The sequence below is a fragment of the Sus scrofa genome, chromosome 1, assembly GCF_054392235.1.
Source record: "Sus scrofa isolate SSC_HxYL_T2T_F1_AM1 chromosome 1, Sscrofa_HxYL_maternal_Yorkshire_Landrace_v2.0, whole genome shotgun sequence".
NCBI classification, from domain to species: Eukaryota; Metazoa; Chordata; class Mammalia; order Artiodactyla; family Suidae; genus Sus; species Sus scrofa.
This window is the reverse complement of record NC_139383.1, coordinates 101,992,623-102,013,677: the sequence shown is the minus strand read 5'-3', so window position 1 is coordinate 102,013,677 and position 21,055 is coordinate 101,992,623. Positions and strand designations below refer to the sequence as shown.

Sequence of the window (21,055 nt, the reverse complement as noted above, 5' to 3'; positions counted from 1 at the left end):
TATGCACCTTTTATCAAATTTGAAAGAACAGGAATATGATTAGATTCCAAAGCTCTTGCTCTGTAAGTCTGATACATATATTTACATTAAGCTGACACCTTATTTACTATCAGGCATATTCACTTGGTTGATTTATCAAAGTTTGAATTTGTAGTTCCACTATTAACATGCCCATTTTAGAGAAAAGCTACTTAAAGCCTAGGATTTTACTAATTTAGTTGTCTCACATCACACACGTTTACTTCATAAAGTGTGCTTATTATAAAAAATCCTGCTTCCTTTCCAAAGTTTCGGCAACAAACTTCCAACCCAAGTCTTTAAAACTCAACCTTACTTTCTTTTAATGAATCACAGTTATCTGTGCCATGTTTATAGATAAGAACATTTTCTGCAGACTTAAAAATTCACTTTGAACTTTAAGGAGATATTGTCTATATGCTGTAGACTTGACTCATGAGTAGCAATATATTTTCGCACTGTAAGTATTTTCTTCTCCTTGAATGTTCACGTTTTATACTACTTCATTTTACAAATGACCAGCACTCTATGATATTATATATACATATATAATACCCTATAATTAATATATATATTTATAAAATCAAAAATATCTTTGTATTTCTTTCTCACTAATGAAAATATATACTAATATAGGACTTCCTAATATGGGAGTGGCTCAGTTGAACCTTTAGAAAAGGGGGGATACCTGCAAACCTCTTTCATGTATATGGAGATTACCAGGTGATTCTGCATTATTACATCACTCTTTGTTAATCCAAGTCTCTATGACTACAACTCTCCAATCATGTTGCATCTCCTAAAATCACTTTCTCCAAGTAAATGATCAACATGAGGTATTTCTTCCATAATTTGACCATACATTAACTCCAAAGAATGGTTCTGGGGAGAATGTGTTTACTAGGTTGTGCGTGGCTGTCTCCAAGGAGGCAAGAATATACAATGGAGAAAAGAGAGTCTCTAACAAGTGATGCAATTTGTCAAAAAGTTCCTTTTATGAAGTTTTTGAAGATCTTCATTTTATGAAAGGATTAATATAAAATATAGATTGTCCACAAGAACAACACTTAAAGTGGCATGTTAAACATTTGATTATAAATTAATTGACAAAAAACTGGGATAGTTCTGTGATATATAACATTTAAGGATAATAACAAGGATTATGATTGATTATATTTTATCAAGATATTCTAATTTGGAGTTCTCGTCGTGGCACAGTTGTTAATGAATCCGACTAGGAACCATGAGGTTGCAGGTTCAGTCCCTGCCCTTGCTCAGTGGGTTAACGATCCGGCGTTGCTGTGAGCTATTGTGTAGGTTGCAGACGCGGCTCGGATCCAGCGTTGCTGTGGCTCTGGCGTAGGCCAGTGGCTGCAGCTCGCATTCGACCCCTAGCCTGGAAACCTCCATATGCCGCAGGAGCGGCCCAAAGAAATAGCATAAAGACAAAAAAAAAAAAAAAAAAAAAAAGATATTCTAATTTTAGGAATCCCTTATTCATTTTGGAATATCTATAATCAACACCTTTATACACTGTAAACTACAGTCCATCTTCAGTCACTTGACAATGTTTCTCAAATAATTTAACAAGCCTAACTAGCTTGATGTTCTTCTCTGAGAGGACTTGGGGCTCCTTTGAAATGTCCCAGAAATAACTGGAGGCTAAAGAATTTTAGTTAAATTTTGGTATTTGATAAGTTTTTAAAAAACATCAAAAAGATTTGAAAACACAAAAAGATCGTATGTCCCTATGAAAAAATATTTATTCATTGAACCCAAAACACAAGATTTCAAAAAAAAAACAAAACAGATTATTTAAGGGCACAGAAACCCACACAATGTCTTATCAATGGCAGCACTTGAAGAAAACTTTCTTCCCCTAATAGGGGATAAAAATTAAATCTAGTCTTATACCAGCTTTATTTTTCAATTTTTTAAAAAACTTTTATGGCTGCACCAATGGCATCTGGAAGTTCCCAGGCCAGGGACTGAATCCAAGCTGCAGATGCAACCTGTGCTGCAGCTGTGGAAACTTAACCCACTGAATGGGGTGAGGGATTGAACCCACATCAGCACAGTGACAACATCAGGTCCTTAAACAGCTGAGCCATAATAGGAAGTCCAATGAGATGTATATTAATAGTGATTCAACATAAGGCCAGATACCATAAATCTGGCCATAAATCTTTGCAAAGGAAGTGACTGACAAGGAATTAATCTCCAAAATATACAAATATCTCATACAGCTTTATATACAAAAAATCAAACATCCCAATCAAAGAAGAAGATCTCAATAGACATTTCTCCAAAGACAGACAAATGGCCAAAATACACATAAAACATACTCAACATCATAAATTGTTAGAGAAAGGCATATCAAAACTGCAATGAGATATCACATCACATCAGTCATAATGACCATCATCAGAAAGTCTACAAATAATAAATAGGAAATGTTGTGGATTGGGAGAAAAGAGAAACCTCCTTCACTGATGGTGGGAATGTAAGTTGGTATAACCACTACAGAGAGAAGTGTGGAACCTTAAAAAACTAAATATAAAACTTTTATACAATCTAGCAATCCCAGGCCTACCCAGAAATAACCATAATTGGAAATGATATATGCATCCCACTGTTCACTGTAGCTCTATTTACAGTAGCCCAAACACAGCAGCCACCAAAATGCCCATCAGCAGAAGACTGGATAGAGAAGGTGTGGTATATATATACAATGGAATGTTACTTGGCCAAAAAAAAAAACAACCAAAATAATGCCATTTGCTACAACACGGATGGACCTAGACATTCTCATGCTAGTGAAGTAACTTAAAGAAAGGCAAATATCATATGAGATCAATTTTATGTGCTAATAATGATACAAAAGGATTTATTCAAAAAGCAGAAACAGACTTAAAGATTTCAAAAACAAAACTTATAGTTACTAAATGGAAAATGTGGGGAGGGATGGACTGGATGTTTGGGATTGGCATGTACATGTTGCTATATAGGGAATTGATTGGTTACAAGGACTACAATATAGCATGGGGAAATCTAGTCAATATTCTGTGATGGCCTACATGGAGAAAGAATCTGAAAAATAGTAAATGTGTATGTATGGTTGATTCACTTTGTTTTACACCTGAAACTAACGCAACATTGTAAATCACCTACCATCCAATAAAAATTTAAAAAAAATTAAGAGTTTTGGCCCAGGATTTAGTGCCCTAGCTTCTCATTTCCTCTTGGCATATGGCATTCTTACTGCTGGTCTTATATTTTTTCTGTGGTAAATTTGAGTACTATTGCCTATTTTTTGCTATTCCATTTGGATATTATACAATTACAATTAAATGATTGAAATAAATGCAACTCGCCATCTCTAACTATAATTGAAGAATAGAATTGTGTTCATCATTATCATGGTAATCTAATTCCAGAATTGGCATGGGAAAGAACTCCTTTGAAGAGGCACTATAAATTTAATCTTGTGTTCAATGCCATATTACAATAGGATTCAAAATTATCATTTAATGTTCATCTGAAAATAGCATTTAAAAATTATGATTTGCATAAATTCTAGATCAGGTAAAATTAATATAATACAATTAAAATCATATTTTTATATTCCTAAATGTTTAATTTGCACAATACTAAACATTGAGAGTCCATAATAAGCTCATATGTTATCAAAAGTTAAATTCACATGTATTTAAGTGAGAATCACCTTTTTTTTGTCTAGTCATAGTACTTTGTCTTCATGTAGACTCAGGGAGAGGTTCAAAATAAGTGATGAATGCAATAAAACTTCAGTTCTGCTATTCAGTTAACTTACATGACATGATTAGGTTGTGGGCAAGGTCTGCTAACAGTAATGAAATACCCCTGAGGTCCAATTAGCCACAAATAAGAAACCTCATGGAATTCACTTGAAAACAGAATATGTTGCAGTACTTTTAAGGTCTACCATAGGTACTTTTATAAATCAACAAAACACTTATAGTTTAGCTAGTTGACATTTTTACATCTTACAACTCTACTTCTTACTTAATAAACTGACAGCTGTTTGAGGGCCCGAGCCTGTAGTTATGGTGGACAAGTTAAAAGGTAAGATTTTTTTTTCCAGGAAATCATTTGATCATAGACTTTCTGATCTTACAAATCATTTCTCCTCATCTATGCCAATCTGAAATTTTACTTCCTTCTTCAGCATACAAAACACCTTGAAAGATAATACTATCAATTTAGAAGTAAAAATAGTTTGGGCTATTTTTTTCTTATTGATAAATATTTAAAATATGTAAAATGATAACAAATTTAGTTAGAATTAAATTAGAATATTTATACAATTCAAATTTTCATCAAATATTTTCTTCAGTTTATAAGTTAAGTACACTCCTATGATACTGCCTAATTTTTAAAATCATCTTGTGAAAGCTGTACATCAGAGACACACTCTTTTAATTATTCATTTTTCTGATGTTGAACATTCAATGTCATTTCTATTTTTTCATAGTTATTTTTAAAACATTTTTGTTAATTATGTCTAACACTTAATTTATGTACACACTATAATTCTCTGATCTGTTTGGGAGCCCAACTTAGAATAAGGGAGTGCAATGGAGCTGCTGTACTTTGTTTCCACATATGTATAGCATTTTCACTATGGATAATTAAAAAATAAAGTTCTTTAGCCATTTATCTTTGAAAGAAAAGACATTTTTTTTGTAGAATCAATTTTATTATATTCATTTATTATCTTCACTTTCCTTAGGAAATTTATATTCCCAAATTTCTCATTCTATTAGAAATGCAGTATCCTGTAACCAGGAATGATGGAAGATGGGCAGTATGGGAAGATGGGAGAAGGCATGAGAATGAATTTAACGGAACAATAAAGGAGTAAGAAGAAAAAATATATCATGAGTGGGTCCCCGCTGCTGTTTGTTAATGAATTTCTGGCATTAAGGGCATCTAACAGGCAGACTCTTCTGGACTTTGTGTGAACACATTCATACACATAGTAAGCGTCCAATAAATATTTGCTGAATGTGTGAACTTTGATAAGTATTTATAAAAACTAATAAATTTTATGTTTGTTTCTGTTGGTCTGTGTATATATGTATAATACATTATCTCTCTGTCTTACCTAGCAGACTATTTCTTTTCTTCCCAACATTTAATTTTGATTTTTAGAACTTATTTTTTAAAACTATAAAATGTTTTAAAATAAAACTTATTTAAACTTTAAATAAGTTTAAACTTATTTTTAAACCCTTATTTTTTGAATAAAAGAGTTCTTTTGCTTGATATACCTTGTAATAAATACTAATTCAATGGTATCTATTTTTATGCAATCGACCGAAATTGTGCTTGTACTAAAGATGACTATTTTAACTTGATGTAGAACATAAATTTGAAGAACAAAAAATACGAATTAACAAGCCCACTAATTTTCTAAAGTAAAATGAACAATTAACATAGTTTTTCCCAGTGGTAATTTAAAATTTTACCACATAAAATGTGGCAGAAACTATTAAACTGGAGGGCAACTTCCTTTCAGTGTCCATTTATATTTCTCACATTGTAGAGAGAAATGATAAACAGAGCAGGAGAACTAGAATACTTGAATTCCCCCCAAGTTTATGATCTGGGGAAGCAGTATTATTCTTGCCCATGGAGAATGGCAACTCACTAAGCATATACTCATCACCTAATAGGTTTCAGACACTGAAGACACCATGCCTGGCACTACTGCATGGGAGGAAGCATGCTCGAATAACTTATGTGTTCTGATGTGTACCAGGGATAGTGTGTCACCAATATATATATATATTTCTGGTAACACTCTGCTTGTGATAGATATTTACTGATGGTGTATTTCTTTGCACATTCAGACCTGAGAGTTCAAATGTGAATTATCAGTGAAGGAATAATTCTTAAATCTGTGGGCCAACTCTCCATTTCTAAGATACAACTGAAAATTACAATGTGTAAGTTCTCGGACACAGAGGAGGGCTCAGAAGCATGAAACACTGAAATGACCTACAAAGTCACTCGGAGTTAGAAGCAGGAGGAAAAACCTGTTCTTGTTTATTTTATTTATTTATTTATTTTTTTATTTTCCCACTGTACAGCAAGGGGGTCAGGTTATCCTTACATGTATACATTACAATTACATTTTTTCCCCCACCCTTTCTTCTGTTGCAACATGAGTATCAAGACAAAGTTCTCAATGCTATTCAGCAGGATCTCCTTGTAAATCTATTCTAAGTTGTGTCTGATAAGCCCAAGCTCCCGATACCTCCCACTCCCTCCCCCTCCCATCAGGCAGCCAAAAGTCTCTTCTCCAAGTCCATGATTTTCTTTTCTGAGGAAATGTTCATTTGTGCTGGATATTAGATTCCAGTTATAAGTGATATCATATGGTATTTGCCTTTGTCTTTCTGGCTCATTTCACTCAGTATGAGATTCTCTAGTTCCATCCATGTTGCTGCAAATGGCATCATGTCATCCTTTTTTATGGCTGAGTAGTATTCCATTGTGTATATATACAACATCTTCCGAATCCAATCATCTGTCGATGGACATTTGGATGGTTTCCATGTCCTGGCTATTGTGAATAGTGCTGCAATGAACATGCGGGTGCATGTGTCTCTTTTAAGTAGAGTTTTGTCCAGATAGATGCCCAAGAGTGGGATTGTGGGGTCATATGGAAGTTCTATGTATTTTTCACAGAACTAGAACAAACAATCCAAACATTTATATGGAACAACAAAAGACCCAGAATCGTCAAAGCAATCCTGAGAAACAAAAACCAAGCAGGAGGCATAACTCTCCCAGACTTCAATAAATACTAAAAGGCCACAGTCATCAAAACAGTGTGGTACTGGTATCAAAACAGACAGACAGACCAATGGAACAGAATAGAGAATCCGGAAATAAACCCTGACATCTATGGTCAATTAATCTTTGACAAGGTAGGCAAGAACATAAAATGGGAAAAAGAAAGTCTATTCAGCAAGCATTGCTGGGAAACCTGGACAGCTGCATGCAAAGCAATGAAACGAGAACACACCCTCACACCATGCACAAAAATAAACTCCAAATGGCTGAAAGACTTACATATATGACAGGCCACCATCAAACTCCTAGAAGAAATCATAGGCAAAACACTCTCTGACATCAACATCATGAATATTTTCTCAGGTCAGTCTCCCAAAGCAATAGCAACTAGAACAAAAATAAACCCATGGGACCTCATCAAACTGAAAAGCTTTTGCACAGCAAAGGAAACCCAAAAGAAAACAAAAAGTCAACTTACAGAATGGGAGAAAACAGTTTCAAATGGGGCAACTGACAAGGGCTTAATCTCTAGCATATATAAACAACTTATACAACCCAACAGCAAAAAAACCAATCAGTCAATGGAAAAATGGGCAAAAGACCTGAATAGACATTCCTCCAAAGAAGATATACAGATGGTCAACAAACACATGAAGAAATGCTGATCTTATTTAGATAGCATAGTGTTTATGTATCCAATGTTGCACCACAGATATTTAATGGGTGAAATGTGCTAGGTGTCTGAAGAGATGTAATTTGTGGAGAAAGTAAGGAAGAATTGAAACAAAGACTGGGGCAGGTCTGCCAAGGACATGCTCCTCACTGAGTGTGATGACTCTAGTTTTAAGAAAGTGAGACCATAACACTTTCCTGTTGAAGACATGTCATTTTTTATTTTTTGTAGATATTCAGGACCCAGGAGTGTGTTCCTTCTTAAGTGGATTTCCACATGAGTCCCAACAATGTGACTGAATTTGTTCTCTTGGGACTCAGACAAGTTCCACACTTGTGGAATATACCCTTCATGGTCTTTTTGTCCATTTTCCTGGTTGCCTTGTTGGCCAATCTGTTCATTGTCATTACCATCTCCCTCAGCCCCACACTTTTGACTCCTATGTACTTTTTTCTCACTCACCTGTCCTTCATAGTTGCCTCCTTCACCTCTGTCTCTACCCCCAAAATTACCATTGACCTGCTGTACCAGAGGACAACCATCTCCTGGGGTGTCTGCATGATTCAACCCTCTTTAGAACACTTCCTGGCAGGATCAGAGATCATTGTCCTCATTGCCATGGCTTATGACCTCTATGTGGCCATTTGCAAGCCTCTGCACTGCGTGACTATCATGAGACATGGGCTCTGTCAGTTCCTAGTTGTGGTGGCCTGGATTGGAGGGATAATACACACTACTGTGCAAATTCACTTGGTGCTTGAATTGCCCTTCTGTGGTCCCAATGTCATTGACCACTTCATGTGTGATTTCTTCTCACTGTTGGAAGTTGCCTGCACTGACACCTCCTGGCATGGAATAGTGATATCAGCTAACACTGGGGGCATGTGCTTGCTCATTTTTTTCATGCTACTCACCTTCTACATAGTCATTCTGAGCTCACCAAAATCCCTTGGCTCTGAAGGAAGATGCAAAGCCCTCTCTACATGTGTCTCCCACTTTACAGTAGTGGTACTCATTTATGTCCCTTGTATATTCATCTGCATATGTCCTGTGGCCACCTATCCGGTGGACAAGTTGGTGAGTTTGTTCTGTGCAACTTTCACTCCCATGTTAAATCCTATCATTTATACAGTGAGAAACACAGAGTTGAAAAATGCCATGAAGTGTTTGTTGAAGAGGAGAGTAACTTGGGTTGCGCATGATGCCTAGAAATTAATAATTCATGTACATAGGGAGGTTTATATCTGTTGTAAATTGTGAAAGGAAACTAAGAAATCTTGCAGATCAGTGACAGAAATAAAGGCCAAAACTAATATTTGTTGATTATTTAACAGTGGCTAAGTATTTATTAGTCATCTTGATAACATTTAATATTCTTCGCAAGGCTTCAATATTCACGTTCATAACTTCAGAATAGACAATGGAAAAACAATTATATAACCCTCTTTTTATGAATATAGAGTATGTTTTACTCCAGATTCTTATACTACTTTACTAAATTCTTCACTGGTGTTACTTGGATGAAATTGGCTTTTCCACCCTGGTCTCAGAGCTTCTTCAATTTTTCTTAAACCTGTATTAAAGCAAAGAAAGGATAGAAATTCTTAGTAGATGCATAGAAAAGGGGCAGTTGCAAGAAAGAATTACAGCAGGGATTTCTTGTTTTTGTTTTTTTTTGTAATATGAATTTACCAAAAGCAAGGAGAGAGTCACTTATAAAAAGGGAAAAGATTAATTTGCAATCTATTTCTTTACTTGGCACAAAGATAATTAGAAATTACTCTGAATTTGCTCTATTTTCTTAAAATCCTATGGCCAATAGTTTTGAATATAAAAGAAATGTTTTCATTTTCCATACCATGAATTGAGTCCTTTGAAACAATTTTAAGAATCTTTTATCAAATTTGAATGAATATGATTAGTTTCCAAAGCTATGGTTCTGTAATTGTGATACATATATATACCATAAATTGATGCTTTATCAACTACCAGGTATATTCACTTCACTGATTTACCCATGTAAAAACTGGTGTTTCCATTATTAGCATCCCCACTTCACCTAAAAGCAAATTAAATCCAAAAGAGTTTCACTACGTTACTTGCCTCTTACATCATGCATGCTTCATCCATAAAGTGTGCTAGGAAATATTACACTGGAAGGTGGTTTCCTTTCAAAGTTTCAGCTACAACTTCCAACCCAAGTCTTTAAAACTTGAACATACTTTCTTACTAATGAAATATGATTATCTGTGGTATGTTTAAGTCTACAGACAAAATTATCTGCAATCTTAATAATTAATGCACTTTGAATTTCAAGGAGATATCATCCATATATTGTAGAATTGTCTCACATGTAGCAATATAGTTCATCACTCTATTTTCCTCTCTTTGAAAGTTCAAGTTATGCCACTTCACTTTTAAAAAAGAGCAACACTAGTATGGTAACTTTTTTTTGGTAAAAGTAAAAATCCCCTTCAGATTTCATTATCATAAGTGAAAATATGCACTAACATAGAACTTCAAAAAATCAAAATGGCTAAGGTGAACCTTCTGCAAGTAAGAGATACTTGCAATGTGCCTCTACATATGTGGAGAATAACAGGTGATTCTACATTATTACATCTTGTTAATCCAAGCCTCTCTGACTACAGCATTCTAACTAATTTTACTTTTCAGAAAATCCAAGTCCGCATTCAACCCGAACTATTTCTTCCACAAATTGACCATACATTAATGCCCCAGAACTGTACTGGGGAGAAAATGTTTACTAAGATGTGCTTGGCTGTCTCCAAGGAGGCAAGAATATACAACAGAGAAAAGAGAGTCTCTTCAACAAGTGGTGCTAGTATTGACCAAAAAAAAAAAAAACCTTAAAATTTAAGAATTATATTTTATTTGCTGGATGTTCTGAAGACTTGGGCATGGGCTGGATCATCTCAGATAATGCAGAGAAACTGCTATGAAGATGCAAAGGGAGGAGCCAGGATATATGAGCATGTCGTCAGAACATCAAGATTACTTTTAATAAAAGAAAACCTCATACCTCAAGTGAAGGAACTTAAAGCTTTTCCATGCATGGGAAGATGCAGGGTCTGGGCTCACTGCAATCATTCCTTGGATAGGCACCTCAGCTCTCTGGGTCTGTGTCCTGTGCTTTCTCAGCCTGAATCTCCTCAGGGTGCCCATCCTGGATTTTTGGAGCAGGTTACTGGTAAATGGCTGGTAGTTTTTTTCCCATCCTGTGTTCCCTTTAGGGCTTACCATGAAGGTGACAGTAGCGTGGTGTCTTGATGGCTGCCACACCCTTTGTTTACTCACATGGCAGGCAATATTTTAGTTCACTGTCCATATCTTTGGTCCAAAAGTCAACCAATATCTGGAAGATGTTTCATGAACAATTTATGTCCTATGACACTAGGAAATTCATCCCCAATCAGGTGAAATAAATACCATTGATGTGCCACTCCTGGTGATAATTTGTGTATTATGCCCTGTTGAGAATTTAAAATTCTCTGGGTCCTCATCTTACGAGTCTAATATAATCCAGGAAATATTTTACCTTCTTCCTCCTTCTCATATCAAGAATCACACTATTGTAATTATTCTCTAGATGTCATAAATATGATCTATTTCCTCAAGATATTTAGCTATGCTCATTTTTATTGGCGTCTTGGATACATATTGGTTTAGGTAAGAGAAAAAAACTTATAAAATAGACAGGATATAAGTCGTACAGTTAGTATCATTGACAGAGTCATAGCACAGCAAGGAGACACAAAACAAAACACTTTGTAAGCCAATAAAATTAAATTAATGATTAATGTAATGAGTGTTGAGTTATAATCTGGTTGCGATAAGCCATAAAATTTGCAGTAGACCTAGCTGGAAAAGCCACATTATGGACAGAACAGATAGAAAGAATAAGATGGTCCATCTTTGTTCACATAGGTATATTTATCAACTTATTGTAGGTCATAGCACAAACAGAAACTTTTTTCTGGAAAACAAAGATCCAAGGCCAGTCTATTAACCCCAAAATTTCATAAAGTTATAAATGGTATCTATGAGTTCCTTCAGTACCACATGATGAATTAATGTTGAACTGGATGACGTCTTCAGGTTTTCCATTAGAGTTTTGCCATTTGTTACTCGGTTTGGTGACATTATCTAAATAAAGGCCACCAGAGCAATGTAATTGGCAGGAAAGTGGGATATTTATGTGGTAATTTATGATATTTTAAGAAAGTAACAAGGATTATGACTGAAAACGTTATATTAGAGCATGTTAAATTTTATGAATTTCATATACAGTTTGGACAATATATAATAAACACATTTATCTAAATGTTATTACCAAAAGCTTATCTCCAATCACTTGAAAATATTTCTCAAGTAGTTTAACATACCAAAGAAGCTTAATTAGTTTAAAGTTCCTCTCTGAGATGTCTCAGTTATCCTTTGAAGGATCCCAGGTTTAGCTGGGGCTTTAAAGAACTTAAGTTAGCTTTTGATATTTGAGAAATTTTTTCAAAAACTGAAAGTTTTTTAAAAAAACAAGATCACATGTCACTGTGAAGCAATATTTATTGAACCAAAATCACAAGATTTAAATTAAAAAGCAAATACAGATCACTCAAGGGCCCTGAAACCCACATAATGTCTATCAATAGTAGTGCTTGAAGAAAACTTTGCTCTCTTAATAAAGGAAAAAAAATAAATCTAGTATTGTACTAGCTTCCTTTTTATTTTTTTTAATTTATGGCCACACCCAGGGCATATGGAAGTTCCCAGATAAGGGATTGAATCCAAGGCACATCTGCAACCTACACTGCAGCTGTGGACATTTAATCCACTAAATGAGGTCAGGGATTGAAGACACATCCTCACAGAGACACTATCAGGTCCTTAACCAGCTGAGCCACAATGAGACATCCAATGAGGTATATATTAATAGTGATTCAAACCAAGAGAACACAAGAGGCTTCCCCATAAAGAGAATATTGAAGATACCACTAAATGAGACCCTGAAAGTTTTTCAAGTTTACTCCCCAAAATAGTGTGGCAGAGGTCAAGGTTTCAAATAAACACACACACACACACACACACACACACACACACACACACACACAGGCAATTATAAGAAGATAGGCAGAATATTCAGATCTCAAAGACCAAGGAAGGGAAACGTTAAGTTCCCCCATGAGGCATTAGTTTGAGGTAAGAAGCCTCTAAAAATATTTTTATAAGTGTTTTTGCTTAACTGTATACTACCACCCAAACAAATAAAATCAGCCTATTTTGGCTATTTAGGCCTGAGATGTCTTTTAGTATAATTTAGGAACTCTCAAGAGTGAGCTCTGTTAAGTATGGTACATTGATGGAGCTAGAGTGAAAACTGTAGGTTGGCTTTAAAGAGTTCAGATCAGCCTCCTCCCCAAACTCTCAGCTCAGACTGTTTAGTTTCTTTAGCACATTTCAGGCTCAACTAATATCTTTCAATCAGGGGCATTTTTCCCCAGTTTTATTATTATTATTATTACACCAGGTGCCCATGATAAGTTTAATAAGGGGAATTACTCCCCAATATCTTTCAACCAGCGATCCAGGATCAAGGTGTCTGTTAGGTACTGCCATATAAAAATCAAGCTCATCAACAAATGCTAGGAAAGTCCAAAAACCAGGAGAAAATTGGCCAAAATATCTTGGACTCTCCAAGAATGTGGATGGGCAAAAGAGGTCTCTGCTTGTACAAAGGATCCAGACTCTCACATAATTCATGCATACTAGGGAAGTCTGCCATGAGGCCCTTTGTTATTGGTCACCCAAACTGACAACTGAAAAAAAAAAGCACCCATAAAAGTTGAGAGTATATTTTATCTGGTGAACAAAACAGGACTTAAGCCTTGGACACAGTATTTCAATTTCAGATAATTCTGAGTCAATACTCTGAGGAGGCAAGAGGGGTGTGCAGGCAGAATATAAAGGAGTTTTTGCAAAAAAAAACCCACCAGCTAGTTGGAACCAAAAGATTATTGTTAATTAAAGAAAACTCAGTATCTCAAGTTAAGGAATTAATCCCTTTTCCATAGATGGGAAGATACAACATCTCAGCTCATTTTCATCATTTATTATGGATTCACCTCAGCTCCCTAGGGACAGTATGCTATGTTCTCTCATCCTGTGTCTCCTCAGGGTGCACTGTTGGGGCTGGCTGTACTGTTGGGCATTGTTTACATCTTGAGTTTTACTCAAAGGTCACTGTCCAGGTATCTGTAATGTAATGCTTGATAGCTTTCACATCCTTTGTTTACTGATATGGCAGGTGATATTTCTTATTCACCAGTCTAAGGGAAAATGAAATGGACCACTCTTAAAGTTGTTCAATCAGGGATGCATAATAAATTTACAAATACCTAAAAAAACTGGCTTTGTCTGCAATGGTCAGGGAAATCAATTAAACTTTTAATAGATGGTTCTCCATGTGGTCATGGCCTCTGACTGCTATGTGGCCACCTGATGACTTCTGCACTATGTGACCATGATGAACCAACACACAAGCTGGCTCCTGGTGTAAGTGGTTTTTTGTTGATTGATTGGACAGATCCTTGTCATTTTCTGGATCCCATTCTGTGGTTCAGACGTCATGGATCACTTCATGTGTGAGTTTTTCCCCTGAATCGCCTGCATTGACTCTTTCCTTGATGGTCTTGGTTCCTGAAATGGTGCAGTAGTCCCTGTGATCACTGTTGTAATGTTGTTGGTATCCAGTATGTTCATCCAGAGGACTCAGTTCTTCAGGGAGGAAGAAATCCTGTCTGACAGTAGCTCCATCGTTACAGTTTTGCCGTGTTCTTTGTGCCTGTATTTTTATGATTCTGTGACTGGTAGCTACTTTTTCCCATGGAGAAATCCATAGCGTATTCACTATTATTGTTACTCCCATCTCAAATGCTGTTCCTTACACAGTAAAAATATAGCAATCACAAAGGCAACTAAAATGATATTAAACAGGTATGCAAATTCAGATAATGCATGACCCAAAATGAACATTTTTTCTATCATAATCTTTACATTTTCATATTTTATAACTCTAAATTTCTTTCCATACCTCTCATTTGACACTAAAAGCACCTACAAGATGTTATGATTACCCCATTCCACACCTAAAGAACAATGAAATTCAAAGAACTTAAATAATCCACCCATGATCAGAAACAGAGCTAGTATTCAGAGCTCCATTCTTCTAAAGCCAATTTTGATTTTCTTTCAATAGTTTCAGTGATGTCAGAGAAAATGCCATTCCCTCAGAACATCTCTTATTTTGTAGTAGTGTAAAATTTTCCTTTCACGAAGTTCCTATTGTGGGTCAACACATTATGCATGGTTCTAGGATCCAGAGGTTGTGAGTTCCATGCATGGCTTTGCTCAGTGGGTTAGGGATCCAGTGTTGCCATGAATGGTATGTAGGTCCAGACCCAGCTCAGATCCTTCCTTGCTGTTGCTGTGGCATAGGCTGTTAGCTCTAGCTCCAACTTGACCTCTAGCCTGGGAACTTCCACATGCCACACATGGGGTCCTAAAAGGAAAAAAAAAAACCAAAAATGTTTTTTTCATTATGTAGTTATACACTATGCCTATAGAAAAAAATCAGTGTGTTCTCAGAAAGCTGTATGGTCTACTGGTACCTAGGATGCTATGAGATATGAAATAGAAAGAAGATACTTACCAGTACTCACTTGACACATAACTGATACAACTATTCAAGGTTTATTGGAGTTCTTATTCTCTTTGGAAGAGTTGTCAGTGATTAAAAAATTTATTGGCAAACTATTTAAAGTGATGTGAAAATTATGAAATGTTCTGAAATGGTTATAAAAAATGCTATAAAATTAAAATTTTGTGGTATTAATTTACAGAAATTAATGGAGTATCAGAAAGTTTAATTAGATCATAGGGCCTATAAGTCATCATTGAGCCTAAACACTCTTCTTCCACATCCTCTTATCTTTTTTACATAGAATGTTTGGGTGCATGTGTTTTATTATATTTGGTATACAGAGGTATTTTTGATTATATGCCATAGGCAGTGATAATTTTTAGATTAACGGTTATTGCTTGCAATTAACTGCTTGTTCTTTTCCAAAGCACACAGTAAAATATATCTGTAAAATAATTTCACTATTAGATATTTGGCTTTCCACTTAGTTCCTTGAATCTGGAATCCTCTTTGAAAACTGACTAGATGAGTTATAAGGAATATGTATATTAAAAAAAAAAAAGCAGGAATCATTACTCCACAGTTGACCAAAGAAAGGATTTCTCAACTAAACAAATACCTAACTTATAAGACTTTGTTGTGAATTAATTGTGGCTCTTTTCATAAATGAAGTCTTCTTCTAAAATAAAAATAAATACAAATGTGCATATATGTCCTAGATGTATTTACAGCTTCGTCTTTTGACAGAAAAATCTAACTCCCATTTAATGGTTATCATATGCTGTATTGAAGAAATCAGTGAACCATGGATATAGTGATATTTAGCAAGTATACTGTAGTTATGAAAACATGATGGAGAAAAAGAACACTAACTTCATAATAAGAAGACATGAATTTTCTTTTACACTATGCCATCATCTTCTATATTAACCTTAAACAACTAGCCCCATTTCTACAAGTAATTTATTTAGGTAAATTGGAAGGTTTTTCTAAGTTCTGCAATTCTGCCCAAGCCAATGTGTTAATTGCCATAAATATCATCCTATATGCTTTTTCTTCAATTATAAGTAAAATTAGAAGAGTTCTGAGACCAATTCCACCTCTCATTTCTGGTAAGCAACTTAGAGAATGTCCTTATGGGATGAAAGACTTTTGCAATGGATTAATACCATGGGAGCTCTGCTCCTGAGTGCTTTGTTATTTTGAGACTGTTTCTCTACCCATTAAAATACATGAAATTGCCCATAAGAACAATGTAGCAGGTACCTGGTTTTTGTTAATTGGTCTCTGAATCTACCAAATATCATACCATACCTCAATTAGTTTCTGATCAATTGTGCTAAGATCCATATACAATTCCTCCTGCTTTCATTCTGGTTTACCCTTCAAGTTTGAGATCCTGTGTTGCTGTCCTTTTAAGGTTTTAAACCATGCCATTCTTGCATTTATACTCTGGAAACAGCTTTTTCAGGTATTACTCCAGGAACTTCTCTTGTGAAAATTGTCTTCATGGGCAAATGTCACTGATTTAGATCTAAACTTTACGCATTTTCCATTTCCTGCTACCATAGGTCTTAAGGCTAGACTAGATGGATGTAAGCTTTCTAAAACAACCTCTATATCCATCACTGTAGCTATTTAAGTAGATACTGGATCACCACTTAATGAATGGATATCAATCTCTCATGAGGTTGGGAATGATGACTTTTTCAATACATTCTAAGTCTCTGAACAGTGGCTTTCATTCCAGAGTTAGAGGCAAGTTCAAGATATTTCCAGGATGACACTAAATTAAATCTACATTCCTTATAATTTATTAGATAATCTCAAATGCTCATTCAAGCTGTCTTTGCTGTCTACCATCACAAATACTATTTTGGCACTAAAATATTGGAGTGTTTAATCAGAGTAGGTTGAGTCCTGTGGCTTCAGCTTTCTTAACCTATTTTCCTTCATGACACATGCTGCTCACAGTGACTACATTCTCTGGAGCCCATCCAGAGTTGTGTAAATTTTTTTTATTAGGGCAAGCATATTGGAATATGGTGAGTGAGTGAAATTCCTGAGTTTAACTGAATTATATTTATTTATAAAATAATTTCAAGTACTGATATATATTTCATTAATATACAATTGCTTTAGGCCTTACAACTGGTGGACTATGAGAGTATCATGACACTTTAGTGTAAACCAGCAATTTGAAGATAAGATACCTGGCCCACGATTCAGTGACCTAACTTTTTACTTCCCCTTTGAAAATGGTGCTCTTATCCCCTGTGTTGTATTTTCTACTTATAAATTGTGAATGTTATTGCCTAATTTTATCTCTTCTATAGCTATACTTTGAGATTAAATTTAAATGATGAATAAAGGCATTTTACCATTTTTGAAAATCATTTAAAAAAGGAATTATTTCCATCATTATCTTGTTCATCCAATTCCAGAATTGGCACAGGAAACATCTTCTTTGAAGATGTACTGTAATTTTACTTGGTGTGAAGTGCCAGTATTATAGTAGGGTTTAGAATGATCACCTACAGTACATCAGAAAATGATATTTAAATATTATGATGAGTGTGACTGATAGATCACCTATAAATAAAATATTTGAATTCCTTTTGTGGCTCAGAGGGTTAAGAACCCAAAATATTGTCTGTGAGGATGCAGTTTTGACTCTTGGTCTTGCTTAGTGGGTTAAGGATCTGGTGTTGCTACAAGCTGTGGCGTAGATAGCCACTATGTGGCTCAGATGTGCCATTGCTATGGCTGTGGCATAGACCAGCAGCTGCAGCTTGATTTTACCCTTGGCTCGGGAACTTCTATATGCCATGGTTGAGGCTGTAAAAAGCAAGTAAATTATAAAGAAAACAAATTTAAATCAGATAGCTACCTGTTTTTTTTTTTTTATACAGCAGTCAATATTCAGACTCCATATTATGCTCATTTGTTAACAAGATTTCAGATGTGATCCACTTGCTGTTTTTTTTTTTTTTTTTTTTCCTCATCGTAGTATTTGGTCCTCATGAAGACCTAAGGGAAATTTCTAAATTAAAGTGAAAAAAATAAAATTCTCCTCTGTTTTTCAGTTATGTGAAATAATTGGTGTGTTGGCATGATCTGCTAATGGTGGTGAAATAGCCCTAATGTCTAATTAGCCACAGTTTAGAATCTTCACAGCATTTGCCTATAATTAGAATATGTGGTAGCACTTTTAAGGCTCAAACAAAAGGCCTTATGCAAACGTACTATTTATAAATATAGCTGAGCTAGTTGGCATGTTTAATCTTACAACTTCTTTCTTGGTGAACCAACAGCTGCTGGGGGTCCTTATTATAGCTGAGCTAGTTGACATATTTAATCTTACAACTTATTTCTTGGTGAACCAACAGCTGCTGGGGGTCCTTTCCATGAAGCTGTGTCAGACAAATTCATAGGTGAGTTTTTTTTTTTTTCCCTGGAACTCATACAATCATAGACTCCCAGGTTTAAATTGATCATAAAAATTTATATAATCACTTCTCACCCTCAAACATACATTCATATACATCGAGTCCAATAAATATTCATAGAATGAGTGAACTTGTAGTAGGTATTTATAGTCAGTAAAAAGTTTTATATGTGTTTGCGTATATGTGTCTATATGCATATTGCATTATCTATCTTACCTAGTAGACTATTTCTTTTTGCTTTTCATATTAAATTTCTATTTTTAGAGTTTTAAAAATAGAAGGATTCCTCTGCTTAATAAGTTCTTGCATGTTGAACATGTATGCAATGTTTTTTTTTTTTTTATCCAAATCTGTGGAAGCAATAAGTTTATGGATTATGACTGTGTTAAGTTATGCACAGAATTTTAAAGAATAAATATATTGAATAATAAATATTCTAATATCTTAAAAGTAAAAAGACCCAATATCACTCTCTTACCCAGAGGCAATTAGTATTTTCACACTTATCCTATGAATTAGTCAGAAAAACCTGGAATGCCACTTGGTTTTCAAATGTTTATTTCTGTTTTTCAAAGCGAGTAATGCTAAACAGCATAGGAGGATGAAAACACTTGAAAATCATGCATATGCTCGCCCATAAAGAATGGCAATTCATAAGCATTTACTTAACATGTAGCAGGTTTCAGACACTGTAGACATTATTCCAGGCACTATGGTGAGAAAACAGCTAAATAGCATATGTATGTTTTTTTTCTATTTTCTTTTTTTTTCTTTTTTTTTTTTTTGTTATTCCCCCAATGCAATTTTTTGTCTATTGTACATCATGGTGACCCAGTTACACATACATGTACACATTCTATTTTCTCACATTATCATGCTCCATCATAAGTGATTGGACATAGTTCCCAGAGCCACACAGCAGGAGCTCACTGCTAATCCATTCCAAAGGCAACAGTTTGCATCTATTGTTTTGGTAGTAACCAGGGAGGGTGTCACCAACAATACATGTATTTCCCCAAACCGGCTTGTTTATGGCAGATATTTACTGACAGGGTCTTTCTTTCCACATTTTATTTTTTATTTTATTTTATTTATTTATTTATTTATTTTAGGGCTGTACTTGTGGCATGTGGAGGTTCCCAGACTAGGGGTCAAATCAGAGCTGTAGCCACTGGCCAACACCACAGCCAAAGCCATGCCAAATCTGAGCTGCACCTGTGACCTATACCACAGCTCATGACAATGCAGCATCCTTAACACACTGAGCAAGGCCAGGGATCAAACCTGCATCCTCATGGATACTAGTCAGATTCATCTCCACCAAGCCACAATGGAAACTCCCTCTTTCCATATTTGAGAGCTGAGGGTTCAGTTGTGAATTCTCATGGAAGAGAGAGTAACTCTTACCTGTATAAGTGACCTCTCAGCTCACAAGATACATCTGAGAATTACAATGTGTAAGTTCACAAACCCAGAGGAGGGTTCAGACCCATGGGACACTGAGATGACTTATAAAGTCACTTGGAGTTGGAACCAAGAGGAAAATCCAGATCTCACACAGATGACACAGTGGTTTCTCAGTAAATTACACACCCAGTTTTGCCCTATAGCTTTTTCACAAGTGACAGGTGCTAGGTGTCTGAAGAGATGTAAATCATCATGGAGAATGTAAGAGAGAATGGAAACAAGGACTTAGGCAAGACTGCCAAGAACATGCTCCTCAATAACAGTGACCATTTTATTTATAAAAATTGAGACTGTAATTCTTTTCTCATTAATAGTTATCATTCTTTATTCTATTGCACTCAGTTCAGGCCTCAAGTTGTTCCTTGGCTGAATGGATCTTCCCATGTCTCCCAACAATGTGACTGAATTTGTTCTCTTGGGATTCACACAGAATCCACACTTGTGGAAAGTGTTCTTCATGGTCTTTTTGTGCATTTTTCTATTTACACTGTTGGCCAATCTGTTCATTGCTATTACCATCTCCCTAAGCCCCCCACTTTTGACTCCTTTGTCACTTACTTGGCCTTCATAGATGCCATAGATGTCACCACCCCCAAAATGATTTTGACCTGCTGGTATCAGAGGACAACCATCTCCCGGGGTGGCTGCCTGACTCAGCTGTTTTTAGAACACTTCCTGGCAGGATCAGAGATCATCATCCTCATTGCCATGGCTTATGACCACTATGTGGCCATCTGCAAACCTCTTCACTACACAACCATCATGTGACATGGGCTGTGCCAGCTCCTGGTTGTGGTGGCATGGATTGGGGGGATCCTGCACTCCACTGTGCAGGTTCTTTTCACACATGAGTTGACCTTCTGTGGCCCCAGTGTCATTGACCACTTC

General features: G+C 35.6%; 1 protein-coding gene across 1 annotated transcript; it reads left to right on the top strand.

The window, feature by feature from the left end:
• The first annotated feature begins 7,810 nt into the window (after positions 1–7,810).
• Positions 7,811–8,743, top strand: LOC146406256 (olfactory receptor 4C3D-like). Its single transcript, XM_085013690.1, has one exon. It carries the CDS (start codon positions 7,811–7,813, stop codon positions 8,741–8,743), a length of 933 nt encoding a protein of 310 aa, XP_084869816.1.
• The last annotated feature ends 12,312 nt before the right edge of the window (positions 8,744–21,055 follow it).